General features: G+C 36.5%; 3 protein-coding genes across 7 annotated transcripts in view; 2 read left to right on the top strand and 1 right to left on the bottom strand.

Moving 5' to 3' along the window:
- Positions 1-85: 85 nt before the first annotated feature.
- Positions 86-7,021, top strand: LOC107697174 (WD repeat and coiled-coil-containing protein C2orf44 homolog). 4 transcript variants are annotated; one of them, XM_016497840.1, is made up of 7 exons: positions 86-199; positions 268-301; positions 713-832; positions 1,290-1,455; positions 1,545-3,462; positions 4,637-4,757; positions 6,416-7,021. In XM_016497840.1, the coding sequence occupies exons 5-7, from the start codon at positions 1,585-1,587 to the stop codon at positions 6,586-6,588; spliced, it is 2,172 nt and encodes a 723-aa protein (XP_016353326.1). In that variant the 5' UTR covers positions 86-199; positions 268-301; positions 713-832; positions 1,290-1,455; positions 1,545-1,584; the 3' UTR covers positions 6,589-7,021. The 4 variants fall into 4 exon arrangements, with proteins under 4 accessions (XP_016353326.1, XP_016353327.1, XP_016353329.1 ...); XM_016497841.1 differs by having other exon boundaries at positions 1,290-3,462; XM_016497843.1 differs by lacking the exon at positions 713-832.
- Positions 7,022-7,932: 911 nt separating this feature from the next.
- The window catches only part of LOC107697177 (major facilitator superfamily domain-containing protein 2B-like), a 20,933-nt gene continuing 7,216 nt past the window's right edge, over positions 7,933-21,649 (bottom strand). For both annotated transcript variants that reach the window (XM_016497850.1, XM_016497852.1), the window contains 11 exons: positions 18,718-18,841; positions 15,847-15,925; positions 15,451-15,635; positions 13,373-13,463; positions 12,052-12,173; positions 11,634-11,717; positions 11,326-11,409; positions 9,682-9,791; positions 9,120-9,263; positions 8,857-9,033; positions 7,933-8,204 (listed from right to left, as the gene is read on the bottom strand). In XM_016497850.1, coding sequence (XP_016353336.1) covers positions 8,153-8,204; positions 8,857-9,033; positions 9,120-9,263; positions 9,682-9,791; positions 11,326-11,409; positions 11,634-11,717; positions 12,052-12,173; positions 13,373-13,463; positions 15,451-15,635; positions 15,847-15,925; positions 18,718-18,841 — 1,252 coding nt within the window. In that variant the 3' untranslated portion in view covers positions 7,933-8,152. The remainder of the gene's footprint in view (positions 8,205-8,856; positions 9,034-9,119; positions 9,264-9,681; positions 9,792-11,325; positions 11,410-11,633; positions 11,718-12,051; positions 12,174-13,372; positions 13,464-15,450; positions 15,636-15,846; positions 15,926-18,717; positions 18,842-21,649) is intronic.
- The window catches only part of LOC107697175 (ATPase family AAA domain-containing protein 2B-like), a 150,478-nt gene continuing 150,402 nt past the window's right edge, over positions 21,574-21,649 (top strand). Inside the window, exon 1 of the mRNA XM_016497846.1 lies at positions 21,574-21,614. The gene's annotated coding sequence lies outside the window, so the exon portion shown is untranslated. The remainder of the gene's footprint in view (positions 21,615-21,649) is intronic.

Consider the following 21,649-nt stretch of genomic DNA (forward strand, 5'->3'; position numbering starts at 1 on the left):
TTTCGGATTCAGCCTCAGACTTCCCTTTGCAAGTTTGAACGTGTGTGAACTACAGTTCCCAGAATGCCCGAGTCATTCTCTTTCCGGTTGTCCATGACTTCAAATGTCTCCGAGGGGAAATGCCGACACTGTTCAAGTTTACATGTTTTTTCTCCACGCGGAGTTGTCATAGTTTCCACAGTATGTCAGCAGCATAATGGTATGTTGGTAATATTATCTTCTGAGAATGCTTGTGTGCGGTTTCTTACATTTTCCTTTTATTTTCAGGAATGTTCTAGATCTAGATACCCTGCTTCATAAGGTAACGTTAGCATGTGGTATTGCTGTAATACATGTGAAACTTTCGCGAATGCCCCTTATGGCCGGTGTCACGAGTTATTTATTTTTGCAAGATTATGATAGTTACCAGTTATTGTTACTACTGTAAACTTCAAACTCACTTCCCATTACAAAAATTAGTAACCACAGTTTATTATATCATGTTTAATACAGTTAGTTTTGCTACTGTAAAATCATAATACAAATAGCATCCCCTTCTAAAGGGTTTTTAGAATCTTTCTATCAATGTTTAAAATGATTATTTAGTTATTTGACGACAGTGCTGGCTTCTCCCAACTCACCATGGTGTTATTGTAGTTTTAATAACTGGTTATCATAGTAACATGTTTTGTAATGATGTAGTCACATTTATCATTGCTCGTTATTCCTGTAGGAATCTGCGCGATTGGGAATTTTGAGTGAGGGCGAAAAAGTTCCCCACACAGATTTTTCTCATTTTCAAGTTGATCACTTGAATTCACCTTGCTGACCAACAGACCTGCTTGGTTTGAAAGTGAGTTCTGTACATCACTACGCTTGACAACCCAGATAGCATACGTACGTCTGCAAGACGTCTGTTAAAGATCGCTTCATCTGGAAAGCATCTGCTGTGTACAAACATCTGCTAGATGTCTTTAAGATGTCAGTTTTACATACATTCTAGTTAAATCATAAACATCTTAAAGACATTTTCTAAATGTCTATTTGACATCTGATAGGAAACGTCCTATAGACGTATTGCAGATGAGCAAACACTAAAAAAACTACGTCTTGCAGACGTCAAATAGACGTCTCTGTGATGTACGTTGCTTTCAGGGAAGGAAGACTTTTTTTAGAGTAGACTTTTTTTTGGGCCGCAGAATTTCGCTGAAATACACTAATGTGACTGCAACTTAATGGACTGTTTTGTAATATCAACATATATATATATATATATATATATGTCTTACATATATTTTTGTGCATTTCAGGCCTGGGACAGAAAAAAAAAACAAAGTCAAAAGACGTAGCATCCCAACCTCAGAGGGTTTTATGACGTTGGGGGTCGTGTCAGCCTAATCGGGTCATCCTTGAGTGGAGCCTCACTCTGGCCAATAGGATTAGAGAGTGAGGGAAGAGGCTTTACCTATTCTTGGAGTATGTGATGGCAGTCTTCTCCTACTGAAGCACAGAGTTACATCTATCTCTCAACTCTGACTTCAAACCCTTTTTTTCTGTTTGACCAGGAACATTATTTTCCTTTCCATCGGAGAAACTGAACCAAGCATGGAGCTAGGAAAAGCCAAGCTTTTGAGAACAGGGTTAAACACCTTGCACCAAGCCATTCACCCGGTGCACGGAATAGCCTGGACAGACGGTAAGCAGGTTTGTCTCATGTCGTTGTATTCTGTCGATGGTGAGCCCAAATTTGGTGACACCAATGTTATTGGACAGTTTGAACATGTCTTGGGACTCTTCTGGGGGCCGTTGTGCTGCTCCGGGTCTCCGGCGTTGCTTGCTGTCCAGCATAAAAAGCATATCACGGTTTGGCAACTTCAGCTGAGCACTTCAGAGCAGAACAAACTCCTGTGCACGCAGACCTGCGAAATGAGTGAGCCGTTCCCGCTGCTCTCCCAGGGATGCGTCTGGCATCCCAGAATGGACATCTTAGCCGTTTTGACCAAGCGGGATGCCTCGGTCTTGTTTTCCGTGCGGGTCGATAATCGTCGCGTGAAGGCCGACATCAAGAGCAGCGGTCTGATCCATTGTGCCTGCTGGACTAAAGATGGAACCCGCCTGGTGGTCGCCATCGGTAGTGCGTTGCACTCGTATATTTGGAACGACATCCAAAAAAGCCTGGTGGCATGTTCCTTCTGCCCGATTTTCGATGTAGGTGGGTATATCTGTGCCATCGAGTCTACAGACGAAGCTCAAGTGGCTGTAGCGACTGAACTTCCGCTTGATAAAATTTGCGGGCTCAATGCAGGCATCGCATTCGACCTTACCAATGAGTCAGAGGCTTCGACGTGCCGCCCTTCTCCCGTTTTGACAGTGGATACGGACTATTATTTGGACAGACGGAGATCATGTGATTCTGAGCGCTCGGGACACGGCTCCTCATCCGGACCCTTAGATTTAACGCACATTCTCGCCAAACACCGAAAATCAGACCCAAGTCCGCTCATTCACTTGAGGCGGCGGGATAATACGACGGGAACAGGTCAGGACTCGTCACATCTGATTCTGGTGACGTATGAACGCAAGGTCACCACTTCGAGGAAGGTCAGCATCCCTGGCATCTTGGTCCCTGATATTATCGCCTTCGATCCGAGCGGGAGCACGGTGGCCGTGGCATCAAACACGTGCAACATGATCCTAGTTTACTGCATCACGGATTCTTCCATGCCCAACGTGCAGCAGATCCAGCTGCAAAAAAATGAGAGGCCCAAAGGCGTGTGCTTTTTCACCAACAAGATGTTGCTCTTCATGATTGGCCGACAGAAGTCCAATGATCCTGCTTTCCTCTCCTCCTCCAACACGGACAAGTACATCTTGAGGCTAATAGCCAAGGAGCTGGTATTCGACGAGGAAGGTGCCACCCCAGTGGTTACCAAATCTGAGTCGGCGAGCCAACATCATGGGATTAGACGTCATTCTGAGAACTTTTCTAAAGAGGACCGTCTATCAATTAAGGATCTTATACTTCCCGGAGGCTCGGTAATTGTTTCGCCATCCAGTCGGAGGAAACTAATCGAGGAGGTACACAGCTCAGATTTGAGCCCCGTGGCGAGCTCTGCCGACTTCTCAGATAGAGCATCCAGTGCCTCCTCTGTTACTCTGGAAACCTACGACATGGATCACATCAGCCGCATGGCCACGCTCGCCGTAGCCGGTCAGGCCAGCCGGGATTCCAGTCGACCCTGTTCGCCAAGGTACGAAGCCTCGGAAAAATTATACTCCGATGCAACGCCACCAAAGAACAGCTGTCAATCCAAAGAAAAGAACTTGGAGCAGCTGACACAGAACATGGAGAGGATTTTTACCCGATTTGCTGATGTCCAGCAGTGCCTCACAGAAATCAGAGACTTCACCCAGAATGGCAAGAAGATTGCATGCAGTTATCCGTCTGCTTATGAACCGCAATATGTGCACATTACATGTCAGGTATGAAATGTTCCACGGTTCTCTTTTAAATCGTGCAGGGAAAGTCTGCAGTCTTCTGTAGTAGACAAATGAAGGTGCTAATTTGTTTTTTATTTATTTGAATTATTGCATAAAGGATTTGATTTCCAGCATTGTATTGAAAAAACATCTTGTCCCATAGTCTCGAAGGGTCTAAAAAAAAAGCTACATATTGTGTGAATAATTTAGAATGTCAAATTATTTGTATTAGAATAATTTGTTATATTATTATGAAATATATATTAATAACAATAATAATTATTATTCAATTTAATACTACTATAAATTATCAATATAATTGATAAGTAACCTAAATTATAATTAATATAAATGTATTATTATTATTAATTACATTATTGTAATTTATAATGTAAATGTGAGCATACCATATAAGAGCACAGACCCTTTATAATTGTCATTTGTTTATAAATAACATAATTTATAAATAATTTAAATTATAATTCTTTATTATTTTTATCATCATTTATAATAATTTACATTACAATAATTTATAATGTAAATAATTCATGAATTTATAAATAATGTATACATAATTAAATTATAATTCTTATAAATAGTAATTATTATTATTATAATAATTCACATTATAGTAATTTATAACACAATAATTTGTTGTCAGCCATTTTCATTGTTGATTTTTGTTTTTTATGTTTATTGACAATGCATTAATCGAATTGTAGAGTTTGTTCATATTCCAAAGCAGAGGCTGACAGATGTGGCGACTCCCATTAGGTTAAATACCCTCCACAATTAGTGAACCTTCTTAGACGTTTTTTTCAAGATCACATACTGCATAGTTTGTATTTAAATGTTAAATTTAACATCAACAAATGATTACTTGATTAAATGATTTACTTCTGGAGCTAAGTCCTAATCCAAACCAAGACTCTACAAAGCCCGTTTTACTCTTAGTCAGACCATCAGGCTGTTTAGCATTGTGAAGCATCAGGCCAACTCGTAATTCCTCTCACTCTTGTCAGTACAACCCTTTTGAAGTGATTCTGTTGACCTTGGCATAACTTGTTTTAGGGGAATCATCAGACTTAATCCATGACCACATGACCAGGTCTTTTGTGAAGGATGCTTCCTTAAAGTGACTCATGGTGCTGCACTTTGTATTTGTCTTTTCCTTTAGAAACAGTTGTCTGAGAATGTGTATACGGATGAGAGAAGGCCGTTGTTGCTGTGTGAGGGGCGGATCTGCCTGCGGGTGGTGCAGGAACTCCTCGGCCTGACGGTCGTGGAGATGATGCATGGTATGTCTGGAAGAATGTGTCTCCATGACATTTAAATATGGATGCTTTCCAAAATGCCAGTCCCACCACCTTGATAAATGCATATGTAATAATATGAGACACTGTCGTTGTAGATACAGTTACGTACGTACAATGCCTGTATGCTATTGGTCAAACTTTGTTATTACCTTCAGCAAGTGTGAAAACAATGGGAGAACAAAGCCCAAGCTAGACATTTTAGGCAATTTAAAAATGCTGGCCAAGACGTATCCAGGAAAAAGTGACATTTTGAATGGAAATGTGAAAAATAGTTGCAACTTTTGCACACTGAAAAAAGCACCTGAACATTTCTAAGATCTTTGTGTTGACATTTCAGGCAGATTTGCTGATAATATGAGACACTGTCGTTGTAGATCCAGTTACGTACGTACAATGCCTGTATGCTATTGGTCAAACTTTGTTATTGCCTTCAGCAAGTGTGAAAACAATGGGAGAACAAAGCCCAAACTAGACATTTTAGGCAATTTAAAAATGCTGGCCAAGACGTATCCAGGAAAAAGTGACATTTTGAATGGAAATGTGAAAAATAGTTGCAACTTTTGCACACTGAAAAAAGCACCTGAACATTTCTAAGATCTTTGTGTTGACATTTCAGGCAGATTTGCTGTTTTGCAATGAGCAGATGGGATGTATTAATAAAGCCGTGCAAAGCACGAATCCTGTTTTCCTTTGTTGAAGACAGATTGTTTGGTGTGCTTTGGCTTCAATTGTCAATGACTAAAATAGGAAGCGATTACGTGGAGCAATCGGATTTGAGGGTTTAAGTTTGAATCAGCTTACAGCTTTTTGTACTGTGCATCTCTACAGCTGATGTATGCTTGAACCACAGTCACTTATGCTAAGACCACAAGTTACTGTGCAGAAATTTCTCATAGATTTAAAGGAATAGTTCACCCAAAAATGAAAACTGGCTGAAAATTGACTCACCCTCAGGCCATCCTAGATGTAGATGAGTTTGTTTCTTCTCCGGAAGAGTTTTGGTGAAATGTAGCATTCCATCACTTGCTCAACAATGGATGCTGTGCAGTGAATGGGTGCCGTCAGAATGAGAGTCTAAACAGCTGATAAAAACATCACAGTAATCCACACCACTCCAGTCCAGTCCATCAATATCTTGTGAAGTTTGTAAGAAACAAATCCATAATTAAAACAATGCTTCTGATCAGAATACAAGTCCATAATAACGCTTCCTCCAGTGAAAAAGTCCATCCCATGTTGTCTGAACATATTTCTTTCAAACTATTTTGGACTGTTTTCACTTGTAAACAGTACTTGATCTGTGCATATTTCTCTCCTGATTCAGATGAGATGACTTTTTCACTGGAGAAAGCAAAATAATGAATAGAGGACTTGTATTTGAAAACATTTGATGGATTTGTTTCTCACAAACATGCAGCTTTTCGCTTCACAAGATGAGTGGTGTGGATTATTGTTGTTTTTTTATCAGCTGTTTGGACTCTCATTCTGACGGCACCCATTCACTGCAGAGGATCCATTGCTGAGCAAGTGATGAAATGCTACATTTTTTCAAATCTGTTCAGATGAATAAACAAACTCATCTACATCTTGGGAGTACATTTTCAACTATTCCTTTAAATAAATGTTTCTTCTTCTCACAGGTCCCATGTGGATCGTCTTGGTGGCTGATGCAGATGGTTTCATTCCACTAACATTTAAACACAAAGATGAGCTCACAATCAGGAGTGCGAGAAGGAAATCTCCTATAAGACCCCCGAGCTGCGCTGATGTATTTCCACCTGAAAGTCCAGTGTCTCCCAATGCAGAAAAATAAAGCTTGTATCATCATAAGAGGACTTATTAGAAATATTTTTATGATATTTGTCTTGTGTTAGCTGGATATCTGTGGCTTACACAGGGATATTCCAAACTTTTTGTTTGGAATTCAGGGAAAACGACAATATTCGCCACTGTGATATTTATTATGTTGATAGATTTGTGTAATGTGACAGTTGTCAAGGGCAGAACAGTTTTTTTTTAATTTTCAGAAGAAATATTGAGTGCCTGCTTGGTTATTTTTGCTTGAATAGTTTCTATTTTGTCCCACACAACGAAATGAAGGTACATGTAATGTGAAATTAAAGAAGATTCATAGTGATTGTATTCTTTTGTTTCATAATTGATTTGATTTGTAAGCTGTAAGACAGACATTATAACCCACATTAAAAGAACTGCATAATAGCACATTCACACAATGAAAAAAAAAATGAATGGTGCAACAATTTTCACTCAGAAATTGCTTACATTTTAGAAATAATTACAAAGAAGTTGCAAGTAACACTGATTTAAACTGAAATGTTTGTAAGTGGAAAAACTGAAAAAGTCTTTTCTTGTAAAAAAAAAATCTAAGTCCACCTTTGCACATTTTGCATTGCCTGATTATTATTTATATTAAATTTAAAGAATCCTTTGGGCTTATGTTTGAAAACATACTGTACAAACACACAGATTGATGAATTCAACCAAATCAGTATTTTTATAATAATTTTTCTATATTTTGTATTTATTGAAGCATTTTTTAAATATGCTGAAGCTATGTGAACCAGCAAAATTTTGATTAATCCTGTAATCAAGTCATTCAATAATATTTATAATGACTAAAACAACTTAATATATTATCGGTATATTTTACCTCAGGAAATCCTGATATATAATGATATATAGTCCATTCAAGTGTATAGATTAGATACTGTAATACTGTATATGGCTATATGTTCATTTGAAAATACAGAAACAAACTGAAATGTTTACAGTAAAACATTACTCATCTCACACAGTGTAATATACACTAACACGACTCATTCCAGCGCTGGGCTAGAATATCAGGATCGGCTGTTTGAGGACGTTACGCGCTGCTCAGATCTGCTCTGAGAGATTTACAGGTAATACTCTGGCTTCTGACCTTTGGGCTTATGTTTGAAAACATACTGTACAAACACAGATTGATGAATTCAACCAAATCAGTATTTTTATAATAATGTTTCTATATTTTGTATTTATTGAAGCATTTTTTAAATATGCTGAAGCTATGTGAACCAGCAAAATTTTGATTAATCCTGTAATCAAGTCATTCAATAATATTTATAATGACTAAAACAACTTAATATATTATCGGTATATTTTACCTCAGGAAATCCTGATATATAATGATATATAGTCCATTCAAGTGTATAGATTAGATACTGTAATACTGTATATGGCTATATGTTCATTTGAAAATACAGAAACAAACTGAAATGTTTACAGTAAAACATTACTCATCTCACACAGTGTAATATACACTAACACGACTCATTCCAGCGCTGGGCTAGAATATCAGGATCGGCTGTTTGAGGACGTTACGCGCTGCTCAGATCTGCTCTGAGAGATTTACAGGTAATACTCTGGCTTCTGAAAAAGAAACCAAATATATGTACATTTCATTATATATAGTATATACAAAATATATCGATATATAAAATAAATACAAATGTAAAAATGTATATTATTTCTAAAATATACAAAAATATATTTTTCATATTTGCATTTTATATACAGTATATATACACACACACACATTACCGTTCAAAAGTTTGGAGTCTGTAATTTTTTTTTAAAGGGGTCATATGATGCGATTTCAAGTTTTCCTTTCTCTTTGGAGTGTTACAAGCTGTTCGTGAATAGATAAGATCCCTAAAGTTGCAAAGACTAAAATCTCAAACCCAAAGAGATATCTGTGATGCAAAGCTGCATTTTCATCATCTTTACTCCAGTCTTCAGTGTCACATGATCCTTCCGAAAACTTTTTAATATGCTGATTTGCTGCTCAAGAAACATTTATTATCAATGTTAAAAAGTTGTGTTGCTTAATATTTTCGTGATTGCTTTTTTTTCCCCCAGGATTGTTTGATAAACGGAAAGTACAAAGCAACAGCATTTGTTTGAAATAGACTTTTTTGTAACATTATAAATGTTTTTACTGCTGTCACTTTTGATGGATTTAATGCGTCCTTGCTGAATGAAAGTATTGGGTTTTATGTAAACCTGACATCAGGGTCGTCACCTGAGCTCCTCCAGGGCCAGTTTGTTTCGTAATCTGACATCCTCGCTGATCGGGTACACCACGAGGATCATGAGGCCTGTGGTGATACAGGCCACCGGGGCGGCGCCGATGAGCAGTTTGAGCGTGTAGACCACTGGAGTGGGCTGTCTGCACGCTCCTGTGTCATAACCAGCAAACCTATGGACAATACATTTAAAATGTTTACACCACTATCTGTCATGATTCATCATCTCCAGCCGTAAATACTGAAAGTGTGCTCTCACTGTAGACAGAGAGTCGACACTCCGAGAGAAATGCCTGCAGCAAACTTTGTGAAGAAAGCATATAGGGAGTAGAAGATCGCCTCGTGTCCTTTTGAGTTGCGGTTTGCCAGTCTGAAGTCATCTACTACATCTGGTAACATTGACCTGAGCAACAGGAAACACAACACAGCGGAGGCCTCAATAATCATCGCTATTAAACATGGACATTGGTACCGTAAAGCCAAATCCTCTTTGTAGTCGGCACATAAAAACTGCAATTTACTCATTTGGGGCTTTTCCAATCAACCCGAGTGTGTCTTTAAAAACCAAAAAAATAGCATGACCCTGCCATGAAACCTGTTATTTGGATACTGCTGGGTTATTAAACCTATGTATCCGAGGGGTAAAATCAAAGCTTGGGAGGTTTAAATAAACAAGAATTTACAATCTGCACTTTTAAATACATGGCATCAACTACATTTTTTAAAGAAAATGCTTCATTTTTCATCGCCACTGCAAAACCGAACAGTACTTTAAAACAGAAATGCTACACTTCATTTATATTTTGGTTTGTAAGACTCACCATGGTAACAAGAGAGATGCAGCCACACTAAACCCAGATGATACGGCCACGACATATGCCACTATCAGATTAGGGATGAACACCAGCATCACCGTGAACGGCATGATCCACTGCACACATGACAAAACATTTAAAAGAGGTCACTGAATGTTACCCAATGTACATATGCATTAGCATTTAAAGGAGCAATAATAAACCTCCAGAAATGAATAATGCATTTTTTTTAAATGACTCCAGTCATATTAGTGGTCTAGAAGAGGCCATTTAAATTGTATATATGATTTTGAGATCTCGTGACCGGCCGAATACTGTTCACTTAATTCTGGCAAGGCCTTTAATATCAGACACTCGCAGATTAAATGAATCATGGATCACATTTATGCTTGCAAATGTGATGTTTTTACATCAGTGTGATGCTGCATCCATGCCAACAGGTGTCAGTATACAGTTAAAGAACACTGTTGTATCAGAATATTACACACACACACACACACACAAATACTTTTCACACAGAATTTACTAGTAGCCTAAATTTTACAAATACACTGAATTAAAAGTGAAATTTTAAAGTATAAAGACTGAAATAAATAGTATTTTCTTGTAAAAAAAAATATTCTAATAATCTTTGTTTTATTTGCATCTTCAAAAACTCATTTTCTACAGTGCAGTTTACTACATAGCACAATACAGTACATTTACTCTCTAAAAAATGGTATAGCAGTATAAATTATTACTACATTTGGCAAATGTAGCAGGTCATGTAGGTATATACATATTATAAACTGCAGAAACATAGAAGCTAAAAAACTGTATGGTATTCTCTAATTAAAAACTGAAATTGTTTGTTTTTGCTATAAGTAATTTTACTATTATTGTCATTTTAATATTATTGATATAATATTTATTCTTTTTTAATTAGCTTTTCTTTTATATTTTAAGTTTTACTCATTTTTAACTAATTTTCAGTAATTTTGTCAAGTGCTTTTGTAATTGGTATTATTTTATTATTATAATTTGTATATTTCTATAAAGTGTTAATTTATTTTTATTTCACTTTTAGTTTTAGTAATTTCGGTACTTCAGCTATTTCAGTTAATTGCTAAGGTAACATTTCTCATTTTTTGTTACAAATACTTCTAATAGTTTTGTTACCAAAACATTTCTAAGCATTTTATTTCAATAACCAGAAACAAGTTTTAGTTTTAGTTAACAATAACAACACTGCCATACACTATAACATTTATTATAGTCAAAATATCCAATTATTGTTATTCAAAATATGGTGGTATCATTTGATCATTTATAATACTACTGAAGTTCAAGATGTATTGGATAAAGAGTCCTCCAAATCTCTGATTAAAGGGATAGTGCACCCAAAAATGAAAATTCTGTCAACATTTACTCACCCTCACATTGTTCTAAACCTGTATGAATTTCTTCTTTCTTCAGCTATCTTTCAGTTTTCGCACAAACTATGGAAGTCAATGGCTACCGTCAGCTGTTTAGTTGATTTATTTCTTTAAACTATCTTCCTTAGTGTTCAGCAGAAGATAGAAACTCATACAAGTTTGGAACAAGTAGAAGGTGAGTAAATGATGACAGAATGTTCATTTTTGGGTGGACACTTGATGAAGTAACATTTACTGTAATGCCGCAGAAAGCTGCTGTTTTCTTCCCGAACTTCTCAAGGAACCACTGCCAGAATGGGATACTCACTGCTGCCGACATCTAGAAAGATATACAGTACAAAAAAATCTGTCACATATTCACTTTACCCACTTAACAGAAGACACGGATACATGTTAAAGAATTATAGAGAGCTTTGTCTTTCTTTTAATGTCAGATAAGTAACTAAACAAACGACTGCAGAGGAGCGTCAATGGCAGGTCAGAATATTCATTGAATTAAATTCATAGTGCTGTCAACTTTTCATGTCTTCATCAGGTACTCACCAGAATTGTCAAAACAATGTTCTGAAAGTGATCCCGAAGTTCCACCGCATATGTGCAGAACAGCACAAAGTTACTTTGTATCAGCTGCAAAAGGAAACAGCGGCAAATGGAAATGTAATGCAGTTCTAATGATCTCATTAATTGATCCAGCCTGAAATGCCGTGATTAAAGGAATAGTTCAACCAAACATTAAAGTTTTTTACTTTCACATTCCATCAGAAAAATAGCCTACGGGTTTGGAATGGCGAATACATTATTTTTCAGTGAAGCTTACATTCTGGCAATGTATTCAGAGTTTTAAATCTGAAGAAACTGTATACGTTTCTAATCAATATAATTATTTAGTTACATAGTTTGCTCCACACAACGACCAACTGAACACATTCTAGAACGACATACTAAAGGGAAAACATGTTACCTGGATGGCCACGGATATGAAAAGGAAAGCAGCCGTCAGGGTGAGGTAGGACCCGTGCTTCATGACCAAAATAAAGCCCTTATGGAAAGGAATGGCCTTGTCTGTTTTAGGAGCATAGGGATCTAACGCAGACAAAAATGCACAGTAAACACAAATGTTAGACATGGTAGGTACTGTATATGCATAGCGCATGATAGTTTTATGACACATTTAAATGAAAGTTCACCCAAAATTAACAATTCTGTTATAATTTACCCACCTTCGTGTTGAAAGTTTTTTTTTTCAGTGGAATGCAAAAACACATCTCAGACACAATGGTTATACTGCAGTTTTCCATAAAACGAAAGAGGGAAAGGACACAGTCAAGCTCCAAAATGTGGCTTAAAACAGTCAGTAAGACTTGTGGAGCACACACACACACAAATGGGAAATTTGCATGTATTCAAACTTGGCTTGCATGCCACATTTGAATATAAGTGAACGGATTTTGGTGTGTCACACAAAGCTATCATATATGCTACCATTTAAAAGTTCGCGTTCAATAAGATTTTTTTTTTTAAAGAAACTTTTATTACTTTTATTACTACTTTTATTAATCAAGCATGTATTCAATTGATCATAAGTGACAGCAGAAACCTTTACATTTATACAAATTATTTCTATTTCAAATGAATGCTGTTCTTTTGAACTTGCTATTATTCAAAGAATCCTGGGGAAAAAAATGCATTACAGTTTCCACACAAATATTAAGCAGCACATCTGTTTTAAACATTGATAATAATAAGAAATGTTTCTTGTGCTGTAAATCATCATATCAGAATGATTTCTGAAGGATCGTGTGACACTGAAGACTGGAGTAATGATGCTGACAATTCAGCTTTGATCAGAGGAATAAATTACATTTTAAAATATATTAAAATAGAAACCAGTTATTTTAAATTGTAATAATATTACATTGTATTACTGTTTTTACTGTATATTTGATCAAATAAAAGCAACCTTGGTGAGCATAAGAGACTTTTTAAAAGAACTTACAAACCCCAAAGTTTTGAACGGTATAGTGTATCTTCAGAAAACATGGGATATATAGCCAACAAGTCATATGGACTAATGTTTTGTTGTTTTTTAATGGAGATCAACAGCTCCAATCCGCTTCTCTTTCACTGTATAGAAAATACAGTTTCTGCCGAACATCTCTTTTTGTATTCCACAGAAGAAAGTCACGAAAATGTATTGTTTTGGGGTGAACAAAGCATACTTTTCCGTTCAGATGCAGCTGCAAAACACAAATGTATGCCACACGATTACCACACACACTCACCATCTCTCTCTTTGACTCCCAGGAACATGACCACCGTACAAACCAGAAACAGCCCACCGATCACTCCGGCAGCTATCATGTACACTTCCTTCTGTGAAGAGAAACAGAGCGGTGATGGAAAACCTCTGTCAACACATTTAAATCTGTCTTTAATAACTCTTAATCTTTGGTTGGAGTTCTATTCCAGTACTTGGTTGTCATGTTACAAATTATCATATTTATTTGAGTCTATTTGCTGCTTCAGACGCCGTACTGTATGGTCTTGTAAAGTTTAGCGAGCCCAAATTAGGTGCAACCCAAGAAAAGAGGAACTTTTCAATCTATTTCCCCCAAACAGGAACTGCTCTGCCCTAAACAACCTCAGGATTGTTTGCTATTTTTTTCACAGACCGCGGCAAGCACTTCATTATTGTTCCAGATCAAAAGTGCCGTTCCAGAGGAGTCGGTTGGCGCACCCAACCTGGCCCGGCCACCTCTGAGAGCCTTAACCAGAGAGACGCTCTGCAGTCCAGCAGCCCACCGATCACTCCGGCAGCTATCATGTACACTTCCTTCTGTGAAGAGAAACAGAGCGGTGATGGAAAACCTCTGTCAACACATTTAAATCTGTCTTTAATAACTCTTAATCTTTGGTTGGAGTTCTATTCCAGTACTTGGTTGTCATGTTACAAATTATCATATTTATTTGAGTCTATTTGCTGCTTCAGACGCCGTACTGTATGGTCTTGTAAAGTTTAGCGAGCCCAAATTAGGTGCAACCCAAGAAAAGAGGAACTTTTCAATCTATTTCCCCCAAACAGGAACTGCTCTGCCCTAAACAACCTCAGGATTGTTTGCTATTTTTTTCACAGACCGCGGCAAGCACTTCATTATTGTTCCAGATCAAAAGTGCCGTTCCAGAGGAGTCGGTTGGCGCACCCAACCTGGCCCGGCCACCTCTGAGAGCCTTAACCAGAGAGACGCTCTGCAGTCCAGCTCCAAATAGCTGTGGCCCTTCATGGTTCTCCATCATGGGTTTCCACTATGGAACCCTCAGCCACATCCGCAGGCCAAGCTTGTCAGTTCGTTTTCATGTCGGGTTTGACTGACATAGAGCTCAGTGGCTCTTGGCTCAAAATAGAGTTATTCAGTCTGCTAAACAAGCACATTTATTTATTGATTCTGAGGACTCTGATGAATATAAATTGTTCCCCTGAAAGTCAAAATCTAGAAATCCATACCTAATTAGGTTTTGGAGGGTTTATGGTTAGATGATACTTGATGTTTTCAGGGAAAAAGCCATTTGAAAAAGGAAATAAACCTAATTTAGGCAAAGCAGTTCTTTTTAGAACTAAAAACTAGAATTAGAATCTAGAAACACAAAATGAAAACATTATTATATTATATTATTATATATGAATATATTAACAGCTATAAAAAATGTAAAAATAACAAAAAAGGTTTATACTATTATATTTATTCTAAAATTAATATACATATATATAATTCGAAAGATTGTGGTCGAGAAGATTTTTTTATGCTTTTTAAGGCTTTTTTGTGAAATCTCATTGACCACAATATATTGTTCATAAGTTTGAGGTTGATACGATTTTTTTTATTGTTTTTGAATTTAGTGTCTTATGCTCACCAAGGCTGCATTTATTTGATCAAAAATACAGTAAAAACATAAAGTTGTGAAATATTATTACAATTTAAAATAACTATTCTCTATTTGAATATATTGTAAAATGTAATTTATTCCTAAATTTTCTGCATCATTACTCCAGTCTTCAGTGTCATATGATGCTTCAGAAATCATTCTAATATGCTGATTTGCTGCTCAAGAAACATGTTGAAAAAAAGTTATGCAGCTTAATATTTTTGTGGAAACCATGATGCTTTTTTCAGGATTCTTTGACGTTTGCATTTATTTGAAATAGAAATCTTTTGTAACATTATAAAAGTCTTTACTGTCACTACGCATAAAATGCATAAAAATAGAATTACATAAATTTAGACCCAAAGGAACTGCATTAAGTGCAATGGTTCACTGGTGTACTTTGAGGTCAATTTTAAAGAAGTGTAACTGTGACACGTACTGCATGAGACAGGAAGTCCTGTGAAAGCGTCAGGGATCTGATGACCTCTGTCCCGCTACTGCTGTTTCCTAGGTGACCAGTGGTCAGGTTTCGATGTGGACAGTGCTTCAGAGTGTGTGCGCTCGCTACGATCTGACCCTGAATGGCAGCCCCCACCAGCGTCCCGAGCACCTCCACAGTCATACCTGCACATATGCATGCAGAACATCCTTACTCTTAATTGTTATTTACATTTGAAAGCATTTCCAAACATGCACAGTTCTCAATATAAGCACTTGGCAGGCATTTGTTTTTGGATTATTGGGGCACAATGAAATCAGATGTTGTTAATCTTCTAGAGCAATCCAAACATGGCTTTAAAGATGAACACTGTTGTGTGTGTAGCTGTAAGCATACGGTAAGCTGTAGCAGAGTCTCTCTCGCGCTGGTCGGTGCTCAAGAACATGGTCAGGGCAGAATAAGGCACATGGAAACACTGCAAGAAAGATTGAGAACAAAACACAAGACAGACAGTGAATAATATGGAAACTTATAGATGTGAACTCTTATTCTGAGCAATTACTTTTATTTACTGTCATAGAAAATTATATGCCATATGATAAGATATGGCAGCAATATGATATGATAAGATAATTTATATACAAATACCTAAATTTAATGATTAATAATAGTCTAAAAATTTGCAGTTGTCTACTTATAAAAGGAGATAATATTGAAATGTTAATAAATGTCTTATGAAAATGCAATATATTATTGCACAATGAAAAAAGCAATAATTTCAGTTACTGAATAACATTTTTGACTTAAATAAAAGTAAAATAAAACAAAACAATATTATATTATATTATATTTTTAAATATCAATATATTACAAGCTAATATAAAAAATAAAAAGTAAAAAAATATAATAATGAGTAATACACACATATATACATATGTATACAATGAAAAAATATTAAAAAATAAACAAAACATGTGCTTAAAAAATCTCAATATAAAACCTATGAATTTAGATTTTACCATATCAAACTCATTTTATGTTACTTGCAAAAAGATAAAGAACATTTTCTTTTCAGTATTTCTTTAGATTCAGCAAAGAACCATTTTTAGCTTTATATAGCTTCTTCAAACCAGTGTTTTGGTTTCTAGCAGTATGATGGTTTTTTTAAGTAACTAGATAATAAAAAGTTCTTTATGGAAGTTAAATAGTACCTCCTATATGGTTTAGGCAATAAAATTATTTTTGGTTCTAATTGGATGCTTTATTTTTAAGATGTTAAGAAATTATGGAGTGTTCTGTATGCTCTCATAAATGATGATCTAAAAAAAGGCAAGCAAAATGATGAGGAATCCAAAACTTAGAGCATGTTCATTTATCAGTGGTTTCATAACCACTCATATTTCCTATTTATACACCCATTTATATTATGTCATATTATAAATCTCAAAAGGAAACAACTTACAAGCTCATAAATCAACGCTATTCTTTCCAAGAGCGACATGTTCTGTTCTGTTTAAACGTGCAGTACAAAATCAATATTTATCGAAGTCCAGCAAACCTTCCTTAAACCTGCTTGCATACTGCATTGCAAACTTACTATAAGTGTGTACTACAGTCGGCTAGCTTTTCCAATTTACTCAAAAGCCAAGTCAGCACTGCGGCAGACCATTGGGCCAAACGGCTACCAAAATAAATCTAACTACAGAGCGTTTCTGCAGCGGTGCTTCTGTTTCTTAAGAGTTCCCTATATTGTTCATTTAACTTCCATTAAGGGTTTTGATTCTGAGTAGCCTAAGGATTTGTTTATTTAAACATAAACCAAAGCCTAATTATGAAAAACTGACTAATTAGAATCAGGTAAACTACATTCTCATACATGCACACTGGAAGCAGCTGCTGTTTCTCAGCCTTGTGCTTACAGACAATGAAGAACGCTAAAAGAGGAAAGCAGCATTTATCCTCTCTGGTGGTTTCAGGCAGGTCGTACCATGTATTTATCAAGTAGTTAGAATGACTTTTCATTACAGCGTAGACTGCTGCGGTCAGAGCGGCTTCTCCACTCCAGCACTTATTGGCGGGTTTTACAGAGGACAGTATGGAGAGATCTGCGCCAAGCCATAGTAACAAAGGATAGAAACACAAATAAATCATGGAAACTCCATGCAGACATCAAAGAGGCTGGGCTATAGATAACCACATGAACTTTTGTTGACAAGCATTTTTAGCAAGATCATTTTACTTGAGAAGCATCACTGCATAAGAGACTCTATACACCATTCAAAAGTCAGATTAATACTTTTATTCAGCAAGATACAGTAAAGAATTTCAAATAAATGCTGTCCTTTTGAACTTTCCATTGTTAAAAAAAAACGGTTTCCACAAAACCGATTAAGCAGAACAACTGTTTTTGACGTTGATAATAATAAGAAATGTTTCTTGCGCAGCAAATCAGCATATTAGAATGATTTCTGAAGGATCATGTGACACTGAAGACTGGAGTAATGATGCTGAAAATTCAGTTTTGCCATCACAGGAATAAAGTACATTTTCAAAAATATTAAAAGAGAAAACAGTTATTTTAAATTGTAAAAATATTTCACAATTGTAAGGTTTTTACTGTATTATTAATTAATAAATGCAGCCATGATGAGCATATAAGAGACTTCTTACAAAAACATTTAAAAACCTTACTGACCCCAAACTTTTGAATGGTAGTGTATTAAAACTCATTATCTTATTATTACTTAAAAATCTGAAAGTCCTAATATCTTATGCAGTGTTGCTTCTCAGGTAAATGTATCTGGTTTTAGGTATTTTTAAACTCTCTCTCTCTCTCTTTTAATTTTTTTGCAGTGTACTAAAAATATGATTACACATTGTAAATATATGATTATAGAATGTCACAATTGACTCTGCAGACAGTTTTATGTTTTTTCTAAATCACGTGTTTTATAGACAAAATGTTTATATATATATATATATATATATATATATATATATATTGGGGGTCACTGGGTTGTGTGACAGTTTTGGAGGAAGGTCCACATATATTTTTCATCAGTCCAGTATATATTTTTTCATCACAAAGCCAAAATTTAGCCAAGGTAAAACAGAGGCCGAATTAGATTTTAATGGATCTGTGGGGAATTTGTGACTGCATGATGGATGTTGCTGTAAATGTGGTTTCTGGGTCATCTGTAAACCTGTGTTTAACATTAAATTACATTACAACTTTGAAAACATCAAAGCAGAGGATACAGTGCTTACTGTGATGAGAGTTTGGTAGAGACAGTAAAAGCCCAGATACCAGATAAACCTCTCATTGGTAAAAGGTGGGACAAACCAAAGGTAGAAGTAAGAGACCACCATGAATGGAGTGCAGCCCACCATCCTAGAGAAGAAAAATAAATTAAATGTCTAAGACATCTGAGTATAATAATCAGCATGCACAAAATTCATAATGTGAAAAAAACACAGGAAGCCTAATAGAACTAAATAACACAGTCTTCAGTAGATGTCCTGTAGTTTACCTGATCTCCCATTTTAGCTTCTGTACTAATCAATATATAACCCAAAAAGAGCAGCTTGAGTATCATCTTAAAGCTACAGTGCACACATTTAGAGCAGATGTGTGCATCCGTGTAGCATTGTTGTCTCTGTGTGAAAAACAGCATGGCATTTGTGAGGATGCTTCAGGAGACTGTAGGAATAATCATCGACACCGCTGGATCGCAGGTCACAGAACCACAGTGACAGTCTGACATGGTCGTCGTGTATCTCAACGGGGAGGAATTCTGCGGCATTTCTATTTCTTTTTTTTTTTTTGCAGGATGTGGGGAATGTGTTGGCCATTTATAATTCATACTGATACAAGTCTTCCATAGCATTATGGGAAAGGCAATCAGCTGCAGGCATGAGCCAGTGAGGGTGGGAAGGACTTTAAATACTAGAGCTTAAAGCGCCTTTTCTCAACAAACAGTGAGCCAGCTAAATTATAAAGGGAATATATAAAAAATTTTGTAGGATTTGCACTGATACGCCCTCAACTCGGAAATGGAAATTTATTAGGGACGCTATGGCATGTCCCTACTAATGTCCAGCGACTACTAAATTGTACCAATAATTTTGATCAAACAATTAAATAAATTTATATGTAACCACTGTTGTTGTAATTTCGGCCACATCTGAAATAGGTCATACCATTGATATTACCTGAGAAGTTAAAGTAAATACACTAGAAAACCACACACGTTCAAAGACGTAGCCTACATTTAATACATGGGCAGAGTAAGAACATATAAGATCATATAAGTTTTTAAAAACATATGTGCACAGTTCAGTTGAATGATAAAGTTTACCCTCTTTAACTTTATATTGTTAAACTGAATGTGCAAAGCAAACTGTTAGCTGAAATATCCTCAAAATAAATAAATAAATAATTAATGAATTTAATAAACACTGAAATAAGAGTAACAGTGTCCTATAAACATGGCTGAAGGAAGGCACAAAAAAGCGGAATAACAGACAAACCGATTAAATTGAGCGAATCATTTACGCGGGCACCGCTCCGATTGATTCAAATTTAAACTTCATTCACTAGCAGAAACAGATCAAAGGAGTCATTCATTTTCGAATTTCAACATCGTTTGTAATGATTTTAAAAAGCACGTAGTGATTGATGAAACTGAACTTTTCGAAACTCCAAATCAGTTTAACCATTGCGTCACAAAATGATTCACTGTTTCGATGCGTTCCAATCGGATTACATATTGTGAATCTTTTGATTCAGATCGGAACTTCGGAGCTCGTATCGCGAATCCTTTTGTCCGATTTCTTTCTTTATTTTTTTGCCTATTAAACAGTACAAAACATCAAACCATTAAAGGGGTCACATGATGCGATTTCAATTTTTCCTTTCTCTTTGGAGTGTTACAAGCCCTTGTTGCATAAAGAAGATCTGTTATAATGGGTTTTCATGTTTCTGAATCATCGCTCCGGCCTGACATGGCATCACAGTATGATAAGGGGCGTAACATTTACATCACACGCTTGAGGTATTCGGCAAATCACAATGCACTGGATAGCTGGCCAATCAGAGCACACCTCGCTTTTCAGACCGATGAGCTTTGTAAAAATCGACACGTTTCAGAAAGGCGGGGCATAGAGGAGATACAATAATGTACAGTATGTGGAAAATAATGTGTTTTTTGAACCTTAAACCGCATAAACACATTTCATTACACCAAATACACAAAATACTGTTTTTTTTTAGCAGCATCATATGACCCCTTTAAGGCAGTACAGTTATAAAAACAAAACAGAAAAAAGAAAGAAAGAAAAAGCCTAGTAAAAGTGTACTAGTGTGGATTACCAGGTTAACAACAAAGAAAAAGAAAAAAAAAGGTTCCCGAATCATTTCTGAAAACTGGCTCAGTAAGTTCAGTAAGAATTAATGAATTCGAGGTAAATTGAGGTAGTTTCGTGAATTTTATATGAGTGACTCATTGAAAATAACCGGTTCCTAAGAGTCATTTTCCGTGAATCAAACATCACGGCTCGCGCTGTGTCATGTTGTGAGCAGGAAACATTGGCGCGCGCACTAATGAGAAACTAAAAACGCAAATGTACGCACGCAAAACTTTCACAAATGTGGATTTCAAATTATTGTTGCACATTTTTATTATATTTTGTCGCATTTAGGACCATTTTAGTCACAATCTAGAGCCCTGTTTTCCATAGGCTATCTCCGCTTCAGGGGGCAGACTCGTCCCACGCAAGTAACCGTTTGCTGAATTCAGGTTGTTGGCTTCCGTCCTAAATTACGTGACATTGTCAACTCTAGAACTATCACAACCCTGTTCCTGTAAAGAAAACCCTCAATGTTTTGTCAGGTCGTTTCTAAGCAGCTTTACCCTGGACACACTGACCTCTGTGCCACACCGCTTTTCACTTTCACAGAGAATAAATAACTGTAAGCAAACAAGCAACACAGAGAACAGCGAGGTAAGGAGAGCGGCTAATTCTGGCACAGTCCAGATGCCACTACTGCAGTGTGGAGCAACCCCTGTGTGCCCTGCTGATTGTTTGGTCACACAAAGGAGCCGCTGTACAGGAGAGAGAGAGAGAGGGAGAGTGAGAGAGAGAGAGAGAGAGAGAGAGAGAGAGTGTGTGTGTGTGAGAGAGTGTGTGTGAGAGAGAG

Source organism: Sinocyclocheilus anshuiensis, unplaced genomic scaffold (genome assembly GCF_001515605.1).
Source record: "Sinocyclocheilus anshuiensis isolate Anshui unplaced genomic scaffold, SAMN03320099.WGS_v1.1 scaffold38, whole genome shotgun sequence".
NCBI lineage: Eukaryota > Metazoa > Chordata > Actinopteri > Cypriniformes > Cyprinidae > Sinocyclocheilus > Sinocyclocheilus anshuiensis.

What these genes read in the sequence shown, in the direction of transcription:
- LOC107697174 (XM_016497841.1), top strand. Translation starts at nt 1,585, where the DNA reads ATGGAGCTAGGAAAAGCCAAGCTTTTGAGAACAGGGTTAAACACCTTG. An exon ending in ATGTGCACATTACATGTCAG is followed by an intron (nt 3,463 to 4,636) that starts GTATGAAATGTT and finishes CTTTTCCTTTAG; the next exon opens with AAACAGTTGTCTGAGAATGT. An exon ending in GGTCGTGGAGATGATGCATG is followed by an intron (nt 4,758 to 6,415) that starts GTATGTCTGGAA and finishes TTCTTCTCACAG; the next exon opens with GTCCCATGTGGATCGTCTTG.